We start from the raw sequence: 20,877 nt of genomic DNA, 5'->3' as shown, positions 1-20,877 counted from the left end.
GCAACTACCTTATTATTGGGCATTTGAGGTTCAGTGTCTTCCCCAAGAACACTTTGACATTCAACCCGGGAATCAAACCTGCGACCTCGCGGTCTACCTCCCGTGCGACTACCAACCTCTGGTAACAAGTACTCTAACCTGTTATTGATAACATTTTTTAAATTCAACTCAGGGTTCATACACATTTTTAATGGCCAAATTCAAGCACTTTCTAAGGACTTTCAAAGCCAATTTTTCTATTTCTCCTGTACCATTACAAGAAAAAAATCCAATGTAAATCATGTATTTTGCAGATCCACAAATATATCTGCAATTTACATGACATATGAGTTTTAGATTTTGAGTCAATAGCGAAAATACTTGCAGCTCTGAACAATAAGTGTGTAAATATATATAAATAATAATAAATAATATCTCTCCCCATATAAATGTTGGGTAAAATTATGGTAATATGTAGCTTACATTTTCAGTTGCAAAAAGTTCTTCCCATTAAGTTTTACCACTGGCTACCTTAAGTATTTGCAAGGCCGAAAATAAATTTCCATAGTTTATACTTAATCTTTGCACTAATACTTATTTCAGAGTGCCCTGTAAAGGTGTAGCATGCACCTGTCCTTTAGGGTGCGACTTGTAAGAGTTGATAATGCTGCATAGGACAATACCATACACTGTATGCCATACAATCTAATCATAGCTGCTGTTAATCACAAGGGAGGAAATGAAAAGTGAAGCCTCTAGGGAGCAGTGTTGGCGTCATTTTCTAGGCATACCTGTAAAACCTAACATGGGATATTCTGATATTTTTCCTACCGTATACTTTTGACTATAACATACTGAATTCATTGGGTCAGTTTATATGCGCATACATATTTAGTTGTGCGAGTGGGGAGTGGCCGTGGCTTTTACAGGAATGATATCAACGAAGCAGACGTCAGCACAGAACATTAGGTAAAAGAGTGCTTAATTTTGGTCTTTTTATTTGTACAATTATTTTTGCAGAAAACCAGGAATTAGGAAAGAAACATTTAAATGTTTTAAGACAAAATTGATATGGAGTGTCTCAACTGTTCAAGATTGCACGAGCCAAAAAATATGAAGGATTCATGCTTCAATAGGTTTGTGGAGCAGTTTTCTTTTCATCTCTTTAGTTATGTTTCTATTTTTAAATAGTTTTAGAGGGTCGGCTTCAATGTGAGTACATACAGTAATTTGTAACTAAATTGTTACTTTCAGATCAAAATGATACTTTTGGGTGTCAGTAATCTGGAAGGTAGCACAATTCCTTTTTAAATGAAGTAACTAGTAACTGTAACTAATTTTCTTTTTTTCAATAACGTGTCCTACACTGCTCGTGCCTGCAACAGAATCGAAAACTGTTTTTTTTCGTCCAGCGTTGACACTTGAGTGGCAGGCCGATATAATAAAAAAAATAAGAGAAAGGCCAGGAGGGCTGTGGCTTGGGCTCCTCGGCTGTCTGCATTGCCGGCCCCTGTCTTGATGATTTTATTAGGGTAAGCCTGGGGCACAGAGAGCCTGCCAGGACTATACATAAAACGTCGCGGTTCACTTCTCTCCGACAGCCTTTTGTCGATATTGACGCATAACACAGTGTTGTTTTTAACTCAAGACGTTTTAGCTTTTGCTATCGGTACATTTCGACATGGTTTAGGTAGAATGCATTGAAATTATTTCTGTCTGTTTGTTAAAATGGGCAGTAGGGTGGTCCTTATTTTTCGACTTTTAAAATTTCATGCTCTGACCCCTTGAATATGTTCCAATATATACAAAACGTAATTAGGCAAAGTTTCATCAAAATCAAAGGATATTTAGAGGTCGCTCAAGGCCTCTGAAATTTTGGTTTGAAAAATAAGGATTTTTCGCACATTATATCAGACCTAGTGTACAAAGTTACTTGTAACTTTTCTTGTGTTACAATTATAAGCAATGGACTGAAATTGGATGTTCTAAAACGCCGTACACATAGGATTAAGATTTCCGTTTTTTCTCGAAAATTGCCAAAATTTTACCATTTTGGGAAATTTCAAAGTCGTTGAGCTACCTCTAAATATTATCCAAATTGTTCAAAATTGCACACAGTGTGTTTTTATCGATATAAGAACATATGCGGGGGGTCAGAGCCCAATATTTAAAAAAAAAAAATTTCGACCCCCATTAAGGACCACCCTAATGGGCAGAGTGTACTATTTATAATTATTAAGTGACTCCAAGTGGTTAAAAAAAAACAAGAGATGGGTTTGGTCACTTTGAGTTTGTATTCTTCCTTGTGCTTTTTAACACTCCATTTTCAGTTGCACTGGGATGTCAAACTTAGTTTGGCTCTGGGGTCCAATCCAGACTTTCTGTTCTCAAGTGGACCAGCTCAATAAAAGAATGTCAACACCAAATTTTCAGCTTTGTTTTTCCAGGATTATGCGTTATCATTTAGCCTACATTAGCGATGTTTGGCATGTTTCTTTAAAAAGTAATTCGTTATAGTTACTCACTACTTCATCCAAAAAGTAACAGAGTTAGTAACGGAGTTACTCTATGGTAAAAGTAACTATTTGACAGGTAAAGTAACTTTTTCCGTTACTTTGAAAAATGTTGTTGTATGTCAAAGAATTTGAAATCTTCTGCGCAGTATTGAGTTTGTTGAATAGATAAAATCGGACAGGTAGTTGTGTTATAGAGCCTTGTAATATTTATTGCACCTAGGCAGCAACACATTTATTCTACACTTGAAGTGCGTGCAATAAAAATTTACATTATCATAAGATAACAATTAGCAGTAAATAATATAAAGTAAGTTTAAAAAATTAAATCTAACTATCACAACCTGAGACAATTGGTCAAGTACACATAGCCTACTGTACTTCAAGTAATTTGTTCACAACAAAAGTCAATCGTAAAACAATATAAATTGAATTCAGCTGTTTAAAATAAATCACAATCTCTCGTCGGACAACTGCTCAAGTAGACACATGCTACTGTACTTTTAAGCATTTTCACACAATAAAAGTAAACAGTTCAACAATACAAAGTGCGTTCAACACTGTCGTGTAAAATTAAAAAAATCAAACTCTCATGACCTGAGACAACTGGTCAAGTAGAAATCTGCAACTGCACTTCAAATATTTTGTTTACAAAAGAAGTCAACAGTAAAAAAAATGTAAAGGGACTAGCCAATCCCTCTCTCTAACTCTTTCACTCACTCTCCTCTCTCCCTCTGTCACTATCCTCCCCCTCTCTCTCCCTTTATTCCAGAGTTTTGGAATAATTAGTGTTTAAAAACGCAAAAATCACTGAGAAAGAATACTACACTTATTTCCACAAATGAGATGTTAAATTTTGTAAATGTAATAGCCCTTTTACCCATGATATTACGGTGGGACGTTGTGTGACGTCATCACACAAAAATTGTTTTGTGTTATTATAGATGGCCACCGTGTTAGGTTGAATGAGATCCATGTTCACGTTTGCGTGGTGTTGGTGAATAAATATGCCAAAAGGCTGACTGAGAATGTCTTCCTTATCTACGGTGACTTCTACTAGACAAAGTAACACATCGCTTTTGACTAACAGTAACTGTAACAGCGGCGGAAAAAGTAATTAGTTAGATTACCCCCTTACTAAGAAAATTACGCCAGAAAAATGTTTCCATGTTAGGTATCAAATGTTCTAACTGGTTTATTTTAACCGTTGAGTAGATGCAGTTTTACACCTGAACCAACTCACCACGATATACAAACGCAACACTGCTTGTAGCAGCCGAAGGGAGCATTCTACTTCACCCTGGTCATCCTGGAAGGGGTATTACCACTTGTGAGGCCACTTTTCAAGGTTTCTCTTTTTCCTCACGCTGAGGTTTTGAGTTGTTTCTTGCCCGCATGTTGGTTTAAGATCAGGTAATTGTGTAATTGTAATCCTGTGCAGTCCTTTGAGACATTTTTGTGATTAAGGGCTGTATAAATAAATGTGACTTGACTTGATTTGGTTTGCATTTAATCAATCATAACCTTTGATAGATGTGACCTAGAGATTTACTCCCAAAAAGCTTACTATCTGTATTGTCTAAAGGAAGTTTTTTTTGCACTGGAGTTGAACAATAATGAGAAAGGATGAGGTTGTGCATGTAGTTTTTGCTGAAGGAGCGATACAATCCTGGTTAAAAAAAAGTGTACCAGCAAATTAGGAGTACTGAGTCTTCTTTTTGCACAACCTCTTACATCATTCAACTGATTTGAATAATTTATTTGGAACTACAAGACACAGAGGACATGCAAAAAGTGGAACTCGCATATTTGGACTTTGAGAATGTTTATGGACTACTTGGTGGAAAAGGGGCTAATGAGTACTGCTGTCTTCTGATTGCCCGACAAAAGAATGTTTGAGAATTTCAATAAAGGGACATTGTGTATTATTCAACGTTGTTACTGACCCCCTGACTTAGGGGAAGCTGACATAATTGTCTGCCTTTTTGCCGCTACAGGTACCCAATGTCTGAAGAGATCTTTTCTTCCTCATGCCATGAGGCTCTTTAACTCCACCCGGCAGAGTAAAGGCCCACATTAAACCACACCACCTACATTGGATATTACCGAATCTTACTGCAATATGCATTCTGTGTAGCACTATTTAGTTACTCTATATAACACGCTACAGTGGGCATTTGCACGTCACACTGGGTATTTGTATATTGCATTCTTTTGGCTTTATTATTGTACTGTTCTCAGCTCAGGGATGCTGCTGGAAATGTGAATTTCCCTTCGGGGATGAATAAAGTATCTATCTATCTATCTATCTATCTATCTATCTATCTATCTATCTATCTATCTATCTATCTATCTATCTATCTATCTATCTATCTATCTATCTATCTATCTATCTATCTATCTATCTATCTATCTATCTATCTATCTATCTATCTATCTATCTATCTATCTATCTATCTATCTATCTATCTATCTATCTATCTATCTATCTATCTATCTATCTATCTATCTATCTATCTATCAAAGACCCCAAAACCTTATACCTGCGTACTTTATAGGTTATATGTAATTAAAATCGTGCAATTTGGTTATTTTGAGTCTCCAAGTTTGTATTATTCTTTGTGCTTTGTAGCACAAGTTTTCGGTTGCACTCCAGAATACAGCGTCACCTGGTTATTAAACAGTGTCCCTTTAAAAAAACACATCTGTTACAAATGGAACTTCACAATCAAATCAAGCACCAGGAGATACTCTTGCTACGCAAACAAAAGTCTACAAAGCCTTAAAAAACAGAAAGCAAAGTTATTTACGCTTTCTGTGTACCATCAATAATAATAATGGAACTTATATTTAGGTGTGACTTATATATGTACAAATTTTGTTTTTCTCTTTACAAACATAAACAGGAAATAATTTTTGTCAGTGGTCCCTCAAAACAAGGACAAATAGGCTTAGAGACATCTTCTACCCCAGGGCCACCACCACCCTAAACAAGCACACAAAACTGTGAAAACATATATTACCTATTTTGTTTTTTTCTTTTTCATTGCTGCAAAATGTTATTGCGCAAAACTGTTTAAATATATAACCAGAGACTTAAATTTTCTTTTGGTCCTTCTTAGGCAGCACGGCAGCGCAGTGGTTAGCGCATGTGCGGCACAGTTCTGAGTTCATGAGATCGAACCTTCCTGTGTGGAGTTTGCATGTTCTCCCCGTGCTTGCCTGGGTTTCCTCCGAGCACTCCGGTTTCTTCCCACATTCCAAAAACATGCAAGTCAGGTTAATTGGTCGGTCCAAATTGTCCCTAGGTGTGAATGAGCGAGGGAGTTGTATGTTTACGTATGCCCTGTGACTGGCTGGCAACCAGTTCAGGATGTCCCCTGCCCACTGCCTGAAGATAGCTGGAATGGGCTCCAGCACCCTGCGACCCTACTGAGGGTAAGCGGTGCAGATAATGAATGGATGGAGGGACGTTCACACTTAATGATATTGCACTTCTTTTGATTGCACTCTTATTATGATGCACTATTCTTTTTCATTCCCAAACATTGCACTATTATTATAACCTGGGCCTTTTTCTTTATTACATGTTTACCCTGGAGTGCCATTTCTGGTTGCATACAATGTTTCACAATGTTGATATCAATGACAATAAAGACAATTTAATTCCATTAAATTCAATGTCTCTTTTTCATTCTAGTTTTACAGTACATTTGGTTTTAACAGATTTCCTTCATACAGCAAATAATCATCACTCAATGGCTCCCTTGGCCGTCCTTGTGACAGAAGATCCTATCAATCCGTTTCATCATCATTTAGCCTCCCTTGCCTTCTAAATGATTAGAGCAGCCGTGACGAATGCTAAAGGAAGCCTATTTATCCTCCAATTGCTCTTCGCTGACAAATGAATGCATAATGAGCTCCGACCGGACCTGCTTCTTAAGTGGAAAGGTACTGGAGTCTGCATGCAGTCTGCAGCTCACGGGCCTTCAGGACACGACCCGCTTGCATGTATAAAAGATGTGGCCTGCAACTGAATGCACAAATTAATTTATAAATAATGACTCAGGTTTGAGGACGGCGCTCGTATCCCTACAACACTTTCCTGCCGTCGCTGCAATAAGAAACAAATAAATGAATAAATGCCCCGCGGCGATACAAGGGGTGGGGTTCGGCTGGAAAATTGCCATAATGAATTCCAGAGCCAACCGCCCATTACTTCCCCCGCCTGACTTTGCCTATTTGTTGTTTTCAGATAGAAAGAATGGATTTGTGCTGAGGGAGGCTTAATATAGTTCAATAAAACATCATCACGGACAAATAAAACATCTCTGTGATTTTGCACACACATCTGGAGTTAGTCTCACACAAGTCTGTAAATAAGCGGAGACGTTTATGGACGATAGGTCGCCTGTGTGTGTCTTTATTAAATGTCTGCAGACATTAACGTTTAATTCGGAGTGCATGTGTGACACTCGGCGGCGCACAGAAGTGGGTCTGGGTATTGCCGCGGGCCAAAACTTCACGCAGCCTTTGCTCTAATAAGCCAAATGGGGAAACATTTTCTGTCTCACCAGCAACCACGTGGGGATTCTCTTGGCTTTGCTTCCCAGCTCATGCACTTATGCAAATGAAAAGCAACAGTGGATGGTGTAGTGTCACATCGACGGGCAATGTGTTTGGAAATCGCCACTCTCCCTCTGGGACATTTAAGACTGATTCTGGGATTTAACCTTTGAGGAGAGAGGTACCCAGCACATGTAATGTTCTTCTGCATAGAATAAACCCTGTAGCATAGCGGATGTAGTATACTGTAATTATAGAGCCATTGACTTCAATAAGAAAGTACTTATTTTAGCTTTCATCATTATAATTTTAAGATCCAACAATTACTATTGTCGTCGATGGGGCCATCACCACCCTAAACAAGAGCACAAAACTTTGAAAACATATATCTTATGACTAATTTGAGAACGTTTTTTTTGTTGCTGATAAATGTAATTGCACTACTTTTTATTGCACTGTCATTGCACACTATATTATAACCAGGCCAGTCTCAAAGCATTACTTTGTAAATCTCATCTCATCTCATCTCATCAGCTGTACCGCTTATCCTTATTAGGGTCGCGGGGGGCTGGAGCCAATCCCAGCCATCTCTGGGCAGTGGGCAGGGGACACCCTGAACTGGTTGCCAGCCAATCACAGGGCACACGGGGACAGACAACTCACTCGCTCATTCACACCTAGGGACAACTTGGACCGGCCAATTCACCTGAAATGCATGTTTTTGGAATGTGGGAGGAAACCAGAGTGCCCGGAGGAAACCCACACAAGCACGGGGAGAACATACAAACTCCGCAGAGGAAGTCTGGAGCTAGATTTGAGCCCACGCAGGAGGTTCCCATGACATGAACTGTGCCGCACATGCGCTAACCACTGCGCCGCCATGCTGCCCTACTTTGTAAATATTTTTGCCCATTTATCCTGACAATATTGTTTTAGAATTTTCATACTTTAAAGTGAATATCCTTAATACAATTAGTGTGTAAAGTATTACTGTGCTGAGAGTCTTCAGTTGCAGTGTGAGGCACGCAATTCTCTTGCTTCATGACAAGGGACGATAGTGAGACCAAAGCTTTTGATTCAACGCACACCTCAGCCCCAAACAATAGAATTAGTGATAGTATTAGCAAGCTAACAGCAATATTGTTTTTCTCGTTACAAGTACTTTTTTTCAATGGAGGTTTACCTATCTAACTACTTTCATTCAAAAGGTGCAGCGCATAGACTTCTTTTATAAGTTAAGATAAGACAACATTTTTCTCTACAGTTTATCTATTGCTTTCGTGCTCAGTCCATTAAACGACAAATAAATGTGTCGTGATTAATGATGTGAATCACCTGTGCACGCTCCTTTGGCACCAACTGCCTCAGACTCTGATTGGCTCCCTGTCCCTATTTAAACCCACTCATATCTGTCCCCTTTTGTCAGTTCGTCTGCGAACCTCAATTAACACTAGGCAAGCTTTTTCGACCCTGACTCCCACCTGTCCTATTTTTGCTCCCGTCTGTCTCCGGCTATGACACGTTTTGATTCTGACCACGGCTGAACTCCTGACCCGTTTCTGACACCGACCACGTTTTTGCTGACCTGTTTTTCCATCCTTGACACCGCCATCGCTCGCTACGGAGAAGCCACTTCCGTGTTCGGATCACAAACTGAGTACGAAAGCGACTTGCTTTCCGCGCCTAGCGAACGCCGGATCGTGGGTGCAGCTCTTCCTCTTTCCTTTAATAAAACTTGTGAGAAACGTAACACAATTGTTTCCGTTCTGATCCTGACAAAATGTAGGTTAATTTTTTTGAATATCTGACTGCACCTTACCAAACACGAACTTCAACGCACGTCACTGATATGTAGGGTTTGACACTCCACAAGACTGAGTCCAAAGTTTGATTCAATGCCCCAAAATTTGTTTGGAACAATCTGCAGTGTAAATATATATCCCCAATCTACCATCCCCCACTTTCTCATTTATAAAGGTTTTAACATTCACAAAGGTCCATGCACGACTGAACTGCAAAACAAGACAGCGATTTGAAGGGAATTGACTACCGACCTCTTGATGGCCTTGTAGCAAATGATGATTGCCGAAAGAAGGAAGAGCGCCGACGCACAACCCACTGTTCCCAGCACTATTAAGTCCATGTCTGTCCACCAGGGTCTCATTGATGGCACTACGTGCCCTGGCACTGGAAGAAAGAAGGATCGTGTCAAGAAAAAAAGCAGGTTTTTCAATCATATCCATGTACATGACAGGCATAAATCATTTAGCTTCACTTACAGAAGCACTCTTACACCGCAACTAATGTGTGCAGGAAGATACACTCTCTTGTATTAGATTGTATGCATCAGCAACTTTGAGCTTGTAGTGCTTCTTTGCAAAAATCTATCCATCCTTTTGAAGGAAAGCATTTTGGGAGGTTGGCGGTATTTTATTTCTAACCATGAATCTTAATGATTACACTTTGATAGCAAAACTTGCGGCCTGAGATGAAAGAGCCGAATGGTAATTATGCCGTAACAAGAATTCAAGAGAGTCTCCATAATGTGAATCATTCATGAGATCTCCACCTTTTTTTAACAGTCTTGTAAAAGAGCTAAAATGCACTAAATGGGCCCCACTTGACCCATTTTCTCACGATACAGAACAGCACGTCGAGTCTTTAAAGCATATGCACATTTTACAAGGCAACAACTTAGTAAAAGTAGGGAAAAGTTTTTAAGGGTTATTGTAAAGTCTGGTTCTTGCGTTTTTACAGTAGCCCAACTCTGGAAAAGATAGATACTGCACTGATCTAGGTTAACGCAATTGTATACTATCTTGTAAAATGTAACAAATTCTTCACCAGGGATTTTCAACCTTTTTCAGACTGATGGCTTATTTTTGTTACTAATGAGCACAAAAGGACACCTAGTTTAAAATGCTTGGTTGGTTTGTTTGTTGGTTGGTTGATTGGTTGGTTGGTTGGTTGGTTGGTTGGTTGGTTGGTTGGTTGGTTGGTTGGTCGGTCAGTTAGTCGGTTGGTTGGTAAGTTGGTTGGTTGGTTGGTTGGTTGTTTGGTTGGTTGGTTGGTTGGTTGGTTGGTTGGTTGGTTAGTTGATTGAATCCCTTAACCACTGGGGTTGTGAGGGGCACTATTTCCAGCGGTGTGTCTTGGGCAAGTACAGCCTGGTGGAGCCCATCTCTCTCCAAGCCAACATGTATCTCCATACGACCAGTTTAAATATTAGAAGTAGGGTTAAATAGACTCAGTCAACCACTAAAAAAATATTTTACTAGAAAATCACAATGACCCAGCACTGGTGAGCTTTTTGAGAACAGGTCCGCGGACACATCAGCTGTCCTCAGGTGACACCCTGGTGCCTGCGGACACTATGTTGGAGACCCCCGTTCTAATGTATAGTGCACACCTGTATGAAAAACAAGTTCTTACCACATCAGTAAAACATTATGCTCATTAAGGAAATTGATGATTACATTGGGGATATTTTTCTTTTTCTAGCAGATGGTTGATATTTTTGCTCTCTAGATCTCTAGTTGTTGCTGAATTGCAACCAAAAACAAGTGCTAAAAAGCACAATGAAAAATACAGACAAAATACAGCAACATTTTTCTTTTCATTTCCCCCTCAGAATTCATTGGCTTTTTGGGTACACCCATAGCAGCAAGATGGCAATCATGTCAGCTCCCCCTAGATGAGTCTCATCTTCTGTCAAACAAATGCACCTTTCTCGACATAAGAGTACTGTATTAAAAAAAAAAGTATCACATTTCATTTACTCGTGCTTATTTTTTAAATCAATGTTGTTTTTTTAATGAGTAAGGTCAAGTCAAGTCAAGTAATGTTTATTTGTATAGCCCTTAATCACAAAGAGTCTCAAAGGACTGCACAGATCAAAGAGTATTGCAAACTACAGACTGTTATGACACCATCCTATTATCTAAAACCTACATGAGGGCAAATAATACATTGGTTTTTTTTTACCAATGGGAGGCGATACATAATACACAGTCAACTAAAGTATGTTTTTTTTCTAATGTAACAAGAAAATGTTTCCTAACATGCACAAATCATCTAACATGTAGATAGATAGATAGATAGATAGATATATACTTTATTCATCCCCGTAGGGAAATTCACACTTCCAGCAGTCTACCCCGTTGTTTATTAACAGATTAACATGATGCCCGAGGGTGCTTGTAGCGGAGTGGATGACGTCACGCCAGTCCAAAAGTTCGACATTCCTGCGGCAGATGGAAATCTTTTCTTTGTGAGAATCCAGGGATACACCACCTCGTGTTAGCAAGTCCGCCTCCTCTCCGATTCCCCCCGGCTTTCATGTCTCTGTTTAGCGACGTTGAAGCCGGATTTCTCCAGGTGGCTCCGGGTGGCTACACGTTAGCGTCCGGAATGCTAAACGTGAGCCACGTTTCCGCAAAACGTGCCAGATAAGATAATTTAGCTTAGATAGATAGGTAGATACTTTATTCATCCTTGTACGGAAATTCACACATCCAGCAGTATCCTTGTGTTGAAAAATAAAATAATAAAATTAAGACATGGAATACAAAAATACCCAGTATTACGTTTTGCTAAGGAGTATTTAAATAGTGCTACGGAAAATACACACTGTAATAAAAATAGGGTAATATGCTAATGTGGGGGGAGCCAATGTAATTATGAAAATATTCTTAAACTGAGCAAAATGTAAAATATTTTATACAAACATTGGAAAAAATAACTTGATATTAGCAAAATGACTTACAATTTGCTAGATATGACATTGTTGCAGGTGGAAAACCATAATATGGCAGTCGCAATAGTACACCAAATAATAGCATTTATCTTTAATGATGCGTCCCAAAGACAACGCAAATTCTCAGAATCGATAACCCTTGCTTTTTGGCGGTAGTAGTTTTCAGTGTAGAAATGGAAATTTCTTACTTGGGGGAAGACAAGTCAGGCTTATATTCCGCTGTAGATGAAAATTTCGCTTTTGTCAGCTTCTTTTGGGCTTATGCATTGCAGAACATAGTACAACCTGGTTTAAAACTATTTCTATTATATATTTATTTATCTAACATTTTTCTTTTATTTATAGGTCTCAGGCACAACAAACCTACTACTTATAGTCCGGTAAAAAAAGTATGTTTCATGGTGTTGTGTCAGAAGTATATCAAAAGGACAGCATATTCCTTGCCTCAAAAATTGATCCAAGAAGAAGGGACATTTAGTGAATCTTGCTAAGTTAATGGAAACTAAGAAATAACAAAATAAAGGTTTTAAAAAAGGTATGGCTCTAAATACAAGGCCTGTTAAAACGACCACAAAGAAGACAGCAACCGCATAATAACTGACATCATCAGGACCATAACAATTCCTCGACCCAATAACCCAATCCAAAGGCAGCCTTAACATAACTGCTGCCATATAAATCAACCGCCAAAAGCGACTCCGTTTTTTCTCCTAACTGAGCATTCGCAGCCCCACTTGAGCTTAGCAGTCAGACGCTCCCGGCAGCGTTTGTGCGGTCACCTTGACGACAATCACGAAAGGGGGTCTGTGACTCCTCGTTCAAACTGCTGTGTCGGAGGGGAAACATAAACAGCGGGTGAGTGTGCCCCCCCCAAAAAAAATCTTCGGAGCAGATTAATGAAAACCTTTTCAGTACTGTCTGCTGATGATGAAGTACTCATATACCCCCCAACCCCATGTAAAGCGCTCAGGGTGAGTGATTCTAAAGAGTCAAGGTAATAGCTCACAATGGCTGCATCATCAGCAACGCCTGTCATCCGTATTTCAGCATGCTGTTCATTAACGGCACCGTGTACAAATCATATCCGGTCTTAGCGAGAAGCAGCTGAAATATGTCCGTCCTATACGTGGATATCGGAGCGAAAACTCAAATTACTGTTCCCAACTCAATCATCGCAGCCAGTGTTAGGAGTAACGCGTTACTTCTGAACCTTTTCCTGTAACGCAATTACTTTTCTAAGTATTGTAACGCGTTGATAACTATTAAATGCCGATTAAAAAAATGTTCTCCGACTACTAAAATATTCAGCATCAGTCATATTGTCACATGAAACCCTCGAGCCACTAATGACAATGAGTGGCTTTGGATCAGTAGTGGGCTGTCAGGGCCTGTGAAGCTTTCTCTGCTTGCCTACAAATATCTATAAGATGTGATGTAATTATATTTTGTCCATGAATACTCAGACACGCAAACACTCTTGTTTCATCTAAACCACAGAACAAAAACTGAAACAAAAAAGGGAGAAAGGAGAGAGAATGAAAGATATAGCTATAGAAAGAGAAAGAATGAGAGATAGGGAGAGGAGAAAGTAATAGTCAGAGTTAGACAGAAAGCAAAAAATAGAAGGAGAGAGCAAGAGAGAGAGTCAGAGGTAGACAAAGACAGCACAAGAAAGACTGAGAGAAAGAAAGAAAGAGCAAAAAAGAGAGAGAAAGAGTCAGAGGTAGAGAGAGATAGATGAGAGACAGAACAAAAAAGCAAAAATGAGAGAGAGAGAGAGATCAAGGGATTCAGAGATGGAGAGTGAGAAAGGAAGAGGGAGAGAGTGGGAGAAAAACAGAGCACAAGAGAGATAGAGAGAAAGGAGGAACATCTTTTTTACAGCCCGTCGGAAAAAATTTGGCCAGTTTGAGCAAAATGGACGTAGACAAAGAAGAACTGAAGGAAGCGCCGCTGTCCAACACCTTGCTACCTGAGCCGGTACGTTTGTGGCACCAAAGTCGACGTTTTGCCTTCAAAACATGGAAAAGGACTCGCCGACACTCTTGCGGACTCCCTGCCTGGTTATGTTGCTTCCAGATGTGTACTTTCATATTTAAGCATTTAACCTATCACATTTAAAACCTGGTTCATCTGGTCGGCTCAACGCACAGGGACGGGACGCACAGGGACGGGACCCCCCGACCTTCGCTGGAGCAATAAGCTAAAAAAAAGCTAAGCATTTCAGCATTTGCTTGTTGTCAGGGTCAAAAATCTGCTCAAAGGCTTTGACAAGCAGATCTACAGGCACTCCAAATGCATAAGAAGTGACGATTAAACTGTTGGTTCAGCCAATCATATTTCCAGTTGGTGACACGAAGGCCTTCTTGCAGGCGTAAGGAAATGTCTGCTAGGGTGCAGTAATGTACCAATAACTAAAATCAATTAATCTATTAAATTATAATAACATTTCTTTTTTACTATACAGTGAGCTTTTTGAACTTATTTAAACTTTGAACTTTTTTCATACGAAGCAACTTTAATGAAAAGCAACTTAGAATTTCTGATAAAATAAAATGATAATTACAAATATTGACTTTTCTGTAAAAGAACAAGGTATTCTCCCTCCAGCATATATTACTTTGAAGACAAATTTGCAACTACAAGAAAATACTCAAACCATGGGTTTAGCTTATATGCGTATATTTGGTCGTGTGTCACCAGTAGACAATGGTTGAAAGCATGTGGGGAGGTGGGCGTGGCTTGTACAGGAACAACAAACCAATTCCCAATGGGGCAAACGTACGCACAGAACTTACTGTAAAAGTGTGCTGCGTTTTTTATTTCATTATTTGTGAAATGATTTTTGCAAGACACAATGTCTGCAGAAAAAAATGCCTTGGAAAGTATAAGGAAATAGAGACAGAGATTCTTGAGTGGTTTGACAGGGTTCTTAAAGCTTAAGGCAGGTTAAATTCAAGATGTTTTAAGACCTTTTCTTTGCTCTTGGAATCAAATTTAAGACCAAGTTGACAAAAAAATATCCGAATTGAAATAAATAAAGCAAAAAACAAATATGTCTTGCACACAATACTATACTTAGCACAGACACTTCTCATTAAAGTTTCACATTCCCATGATCCAAAGTAAACATCTCTGAAAGGCCTGAATGAAATCATATCGCCGTTTTGAAAGTTCCATTATTGTGGTCACGTGATGTTGCCACATAAGTAAATTGGTGAATGTTACTAAACATTCTTATTATAAATATATAAATCTTATTGATGTGTTCACATTTTTAAGACTTATCAAAATTGGATTTAAGACTTTTTAATGCCAATTAAGGCCTTGTTTTCAGAATAATGTATTCTGAATGATGAATCTAATGCATTCTAAGACTTTTCAAGGATCTGCGGGAACCCTGTCTGAAGCCCAGAGGCAAAATGGATACGGTGTGTCTCGGCAAAGTATTCGTTTGTAAACTTTCACGATATCACAAAGCAACTCCTTGTATAAGTTAGTGTACACGTTTCTTTCTATTCGTGTATCCATCCATCCATTGTCTGCACCGCCTATCCTCAGTAGGGTTGCGGGGGTGCTGGAGTCCATCCCAGTTATCTTCGGGCAGTGGGCAGGGGACACCCTGAACCGGTTGCCAGCCAATCACAGGGCACACAGGGACAGACAATTCGCTCGCTCATTCACACCTAGGGACAATTTGGACCGGCCAATTAACCTGACATGCATATTTTTGGAATTTGGGAGGAAAACGGAGTGCCGGGAGGAAACTCACACAAGCACGGGGAGAACATGCAAACTCCATACAGGAAGGTTTGATCCCTTGACCTCAGAACTGTGCCACACATGCGCTAACCACTGTGCGGCTGTGCTGCCCTATTTGTTTAAAATGTGGCTATTTCTAAGCATTTTTAGGAGGTTAGCTTCTATGTGAGTATTTACGGTAATTTATAACTGGACTTTGGCAGTAACGTGGGTGTCAATAATCTGGGGGGTAACTGAGTTACAATTCCAATGAAGTAACAAGTCACTGTGCCTACTTACTTTTCTCTGTAACGCACCCAACACTGATCGCCGCCAGCTTAACTTCAAAACAAAAACAACGCAGCTTCATTAGCCTTTCCTCTTCATCCGATTAAACTAATTCAATTAATTCATCTGTGTTTTAATCGTGGGTAACCCTCGCAAAAAGACAGCGAGCTCGTTGGCCCCTGCGGGCTTTGGATCTCAAAGGCAGCTGGGTACTCCCCAAGGTCAAAGCCGGTATAAATTAGCTGGGCTGTCAACATCCTGTCGGCTCCATCACATGCGCAGGCTTAAAAACTCCAGAGGACGGATGCTTCGATTCTGCACGAAAGGAAATGCTGGGAAAGAGACGGAGGTAATGCAAGGACTCACATTCTGTACTTGGGCAGAAGTGAAGAACTATTAATTATGACTCGGAAACGTTTATAAAATAGAAAACGTTTTTTTCCAAACAAACAGAAGACTTTCTTTTATAGTTAGCTAAACACGTGCTCGTGAAGCGGGATAGACTTTTCTTCTCTGTTTTTGTTTGCAAGTACAACTGCTGGAGTGAAGCATTGACGTTGAGGTTTTTATTACGATAAAACCAAATAAAACAGAACATTCTGTACTAGTGGACTTGTGAGAAAAGAACAAAGCTGCACTTATAAAAGAGCTGACACACATTTATATACTATTGGAGCACATCACAAAATGAAACATAAGTCACTGGAAAATTCCCCAAATTCCAGTTTTGCACCAATCCTTTGTCCAGACTGAACCCTGCAAGACTCAGGGTCTCCCCGGAACAGTCAATCAGAACACCGCTTAGAACAATGAAGAAACTGTATAACAGGGTGGGCAAATACAAGCCAACAGATGACATGCAGCTCGGTAGGCTTTTTAATTGGACCCGTCGAACAAAAATGGTCAAAATACAATAACGAATTGACGATAAATAATGAAAAAAGTACTACTGATTAAAAAAAAGTTTTTAATGCTAGTTTTGTCAATATTGTCTTTTTGTGTGTATATATATACTACTACAGAAAAAACAATCCTTCTACAAAAATGCTACAAAATATCCTACAACTAAAATCGTACCTCGGAAATACTGAAAGAAAATCCTACTACAGTAATAGTACAAAAATCCTACAATGGAAGTCAGAAATACCACAAAAATCCTACTACAAAAATGCTACAAATATACTCAAAAAATTCAATACAGTAAAAATACAAAATTAAATATCAAATTACCTAGTATATAATTTTGCTTTTATTACAAATGTTTTAAAACCAAATTGATGAAAATAATCGAATAAAAAAAAAAAACACGAAAAGAAAGATAACATGTGGATTTCTGCATGTATGTGTAGAAAAATTGGAAGGGAGTTTTGATACAGTATGTCATTTATTTTCGGATGTGATTTCATCAAATCTGAAGGACCACTTTAAACAATATTATTTAGTGTAAAGATACTTTTTTTTAATAAAAAAAAAAATACAGATTTGAATGATAAGCAAAAATAGATGAAATATCATAAATTTTCACATCATATCGGGATTATTTTTCTGTTTAAATCCTCATCGGTCGAGATATTTGTTTTTTTGATATAACATGAGGCTCACCTAGAGGGAGACAGCATTATTTCCCGCCAATTTGCTGCAACGGGTACCCCAGAAAACCAAAAACCTTGTAAAAACCCGGGCAAAAAAATGGAAAGTAAAAGGATGTAGTTTGGTCACTTTGAGTCTCTCTAGTTTGTGTTATTCCTTGTGCATTTTAGTACTCGTTTTCTGTTGCACGACACAACACAGCCACATCTAGTTATATAAATATTACACAGTGTCTAACGAAGTAAAGGAACATGTGCAAAACTTTTACCGCTATTTAAATCAAAATCAAATCAAATGTGAATTGCCTGAAAAGTGCGGTATAAAAACAGCGTACAGTGTACAATGAAACAATAAAATCCCCTCCTTTATCCCCATCCAAGAACCCCAAAAACCTCATACACAGACACACAAAATACAATGAAAACAAAATAAATAGTAAAAGAAATAAAATATGACTATGGCAAGGCACGGACTAACCATGTAGAGAAAGGGACCAGAGGAAGGCTTATTCACACTGATAGTGATGGCAGCAGATAGCCTCAGGATTATCAGCCTTTGAACCACACCCTAACAGTGTGGGACCCCCCCCCCCCCTCTATACACTATAATAACAAGAAATACAAAATAAAAATTAAAAGAAACAACAACTGCAGAACAAAAGCATAAGAATGTAAAATAAAAAAGGAAAGTATGTTACAGTCAAAGTTTAGAAGTTAGATGAATCCAACAAAATAAAAATGATCAATTGAAAGCCAAATTAAAAAAGTGGGTCTTGAGCCTCCTATTAAAAATATCGAGGGTGCTCGCAGACCTGATGTCCTCCGGCAGACTGTTCCATAGGTGAGGACCAAAGTGGCTGAATGCTGCTTCACCATAGGTTTTGGTCCTCAGCCAAGGAACAGTTAACAGACTGCTGCCAGAGGACCTCAGAGACCGAGATATAATAAAAGCAAATCAGACTGATAGAAAGGCCCAAGACCATTAAGACATTTAAATACTGGTAAAAGCATTTTAAAATCCTCAAACGCAGTGGAGGCCAATGCAGCAATTTTAAAACTGGTGCAATGTGATCCTCCTCTGTCCCCCTTAAGCATACGTGCTGCTGAATTTTCTAGTAGTTTTTTGGGGAAGAACCGTGGAGCAGGGCATTACAATAATCTAAGCGAGAGGATAGAACGCATGCATCATGCATGACTCTGGCTATATTCTTGAGATGATAAAACCTCATTTTAGTTATATTTTGATATATGGAATAAAATTGAGCTCAAAATCAAAATTGATGGCCAGATTTTTATCACAATCTGAAGGAGTAAAATTTTGTAATTTTGTAAAAGTTTTACCCTCTGACTTTCAGGACGGATGACTAAAACCTCTGTTTTGTCCTGGTTGTGTTGTAAGAAGTTCTCTGCTACCCATAACTTAATCTCTAAAATGTATTTTAAAAGGTATCTTATAAGACTTGGATCATCAGGGGACACGGCAATGTGCAGTTCGGTGTTGCCTGCGTAACTGAAAACTGACTCAGAGTCCCCTAATGACATCCCCAAGGGGAAGCAAATACAGATTAAAAAGTACCGGGCTTAAAATTGAACCTTGGGGAATCCCACATTTAGCTTCATGTGTTCTGGAGGAACCTGCATCCATACTTATGTGGATCTGTTTGGTAGGAATGAAACCATTTTGAAACAGTACAAGAGGTTTCTGAGTCTATTTAATAAAAATATATCAGATGTATAAGTAAAGTAAAAGTAATCATAGTAACCGATTTTTCGTCCTTCATTAGATGGAAAAAGAATCAGTGCATGAACTTGCCATCACAGAAAAGAGAGCATAGCAGAATGAGACAGATGCTGGATTTCCTACCTGTGGTGCCCAGTAGCCGCGGGGGAGGTGGTGGCGGTGGTGGCGGGGGAAGTGGAGGGTATCTTCTACAGTGGCACGCCAGCTGGCACTGTTGGCTAACTTTCTCTGCCGCGCTCTGCGTGCATGACCTCTGGAGTTCTCCCTTTGTCAAAGAATTAAAACGAGATGGAAATGCCGTCATCACATCACACACAAGCTGGATTGTACAGAGGCACCACTTCTTACGAGCTTAATTTTTTCAAGGATTGTGCTCACAGCTCGTGAAAAGAGTGAATTTCAGGATGTAAAATAATTAAAAACTAATTGTTCCATTCCGGTCCTCCCAAAAGCATATAAGTGAACTAAAGTTAAGATCTTGGGCCCGAGCCCGAGCTTGGCCAAAAAAGGTGAATCATTACGTTCGGGTTCGGGACGGGTTTCTCTCTCGCTTGCTTTCTGTTTTTTCTTTAAATTGTCCAGCCGGTAGAGTGAGGGAATGTACCGTATTTTCCACACTATAAGGCGCACCTAAAAGCCTTTATTTTTTTCAAAAGCTGACTATGCGTCTTATAATACAGTGCGCCTTATATATACAGGGAGTGCAGAATTATTAGGCAAATGAGTATTTTGACCACATCATCCTCTTTATGCATGTTGTCTTACTCCAAGCTGTATAGGCTCGAAAGCCTACTACCAATTAAGCATATCAGGTGATGTGCATCTCTGTAATGAGAAGGGGTGTGGTCTAATGACATCAACACCCTATATCAGGTGTGCATAATTATTAGGCAACTTCCTTTCCTTTGGCAAAATGGGTCAGAAGAGGGACTTGACAGGCTCTGAAAAGTCAAAAATAGTGAGATATCTTGCAGAGGGATGCAGCACTCTTAAAATTGCCAAGCTTCTGAAGCGTGATCATCGAACAATCAAGCGTAACATTCAAAATAGTCAACAGGGTCGCAAGAACCGTGTAGAAAAACCAAGGCGCAAAATAACTGCCCGTGAACTGAGAAAAGTCAAGCGTACAGCTGCCAAGATGCCACTTGCCACCAGTTTTGCCATATTTCAGAGCTGCAACATCACTGGAGTGCCCAAAAGCACAAGGTGTGCAATACTCAGAGACATGGCCAAGGTAAGAAAGGCTGAAAAACGACCACCACTGAACAAGACACACAAGCTGAAACGTCAAGACTGGGCCAAGAAAATCTCAAGACGGATTTTCTAAGGTTTTATGGACTGTTGAAATGAGAGTGAGTCTTGATGGGCCAGATGGATGGGCCCATGGCTGGATCGGTAAAGGGCAGAGAGCTCCAGTCCGCCTCAGACGCCAGCAAGGTGGAGGTGAGGTACTGGTATGGGCTGGTATCATCAAAGATGAGCTTGTGGGGCCTTTTCGGGTTGAGGATGGACTCAAGCTCAACTCCCAGTCCTACTGCCAGTTTCTGGAAGACACCTTTTTCAAGCAGTGGTACAGGAAGAAGTCCGCATCCTTCAAGAAAAACGTGATTTTCATGCAGGACAACGCTCCATCACACGCATCCAAGTACTCCACAGCGTGGCTGGCAAGAAAGGGTTTAAAAGAAGAAAAACTAATGACATGGC

General features: G+C 39.4%; 1 protein-coding gene across 1 annotated transcript in view; it reads right to left on the bottom strand.

Moving 5' to 3' along the window:
* Positions 1–20,877, bottom strand: part of LOC148351653 (proline-rich membrane anchor 1) — a 41,418-nt gene that overhangs the window by 10,971 nt on the left and 9,570 nt on the right. The window contains exons 2-3 of the mRNA XM_088354968.1: positions 19,297–19,438; positions 9,113–9,245 (exon numbers count right to left, since the gene is read on the bottom strand). Of these exons, the coding sequence (XP_088211094.1) occupies positions 9,113–9,245; positions 19,297–19,438 (275 nt within the window). The remainder of the gene's footprint in view (positions 1–9,112; positions 9,246–19,296; positions 19,439–20,877) is intronic.

Source organism: Urocampus carinirostris, chromosome 15, assembly GCF_059441175.1.
Source record: "Urocampus carinirostris isolate Australia breed hairy pipefish chromosome 15, RoL_Ucar_1.0, whole genome shotgun sequence".
NCBI lineage: Eukaryota > Metazoa > Chordata > Actinopteri > Syngnathiformes > Syngnathidae > Urocampus > Urocampus carinirostris.
The sequence above is the reverse complement of the archived record's forward strand: the minus strand, read 5'-3'. Positions and strand labels throughout refer to the sequence as shown.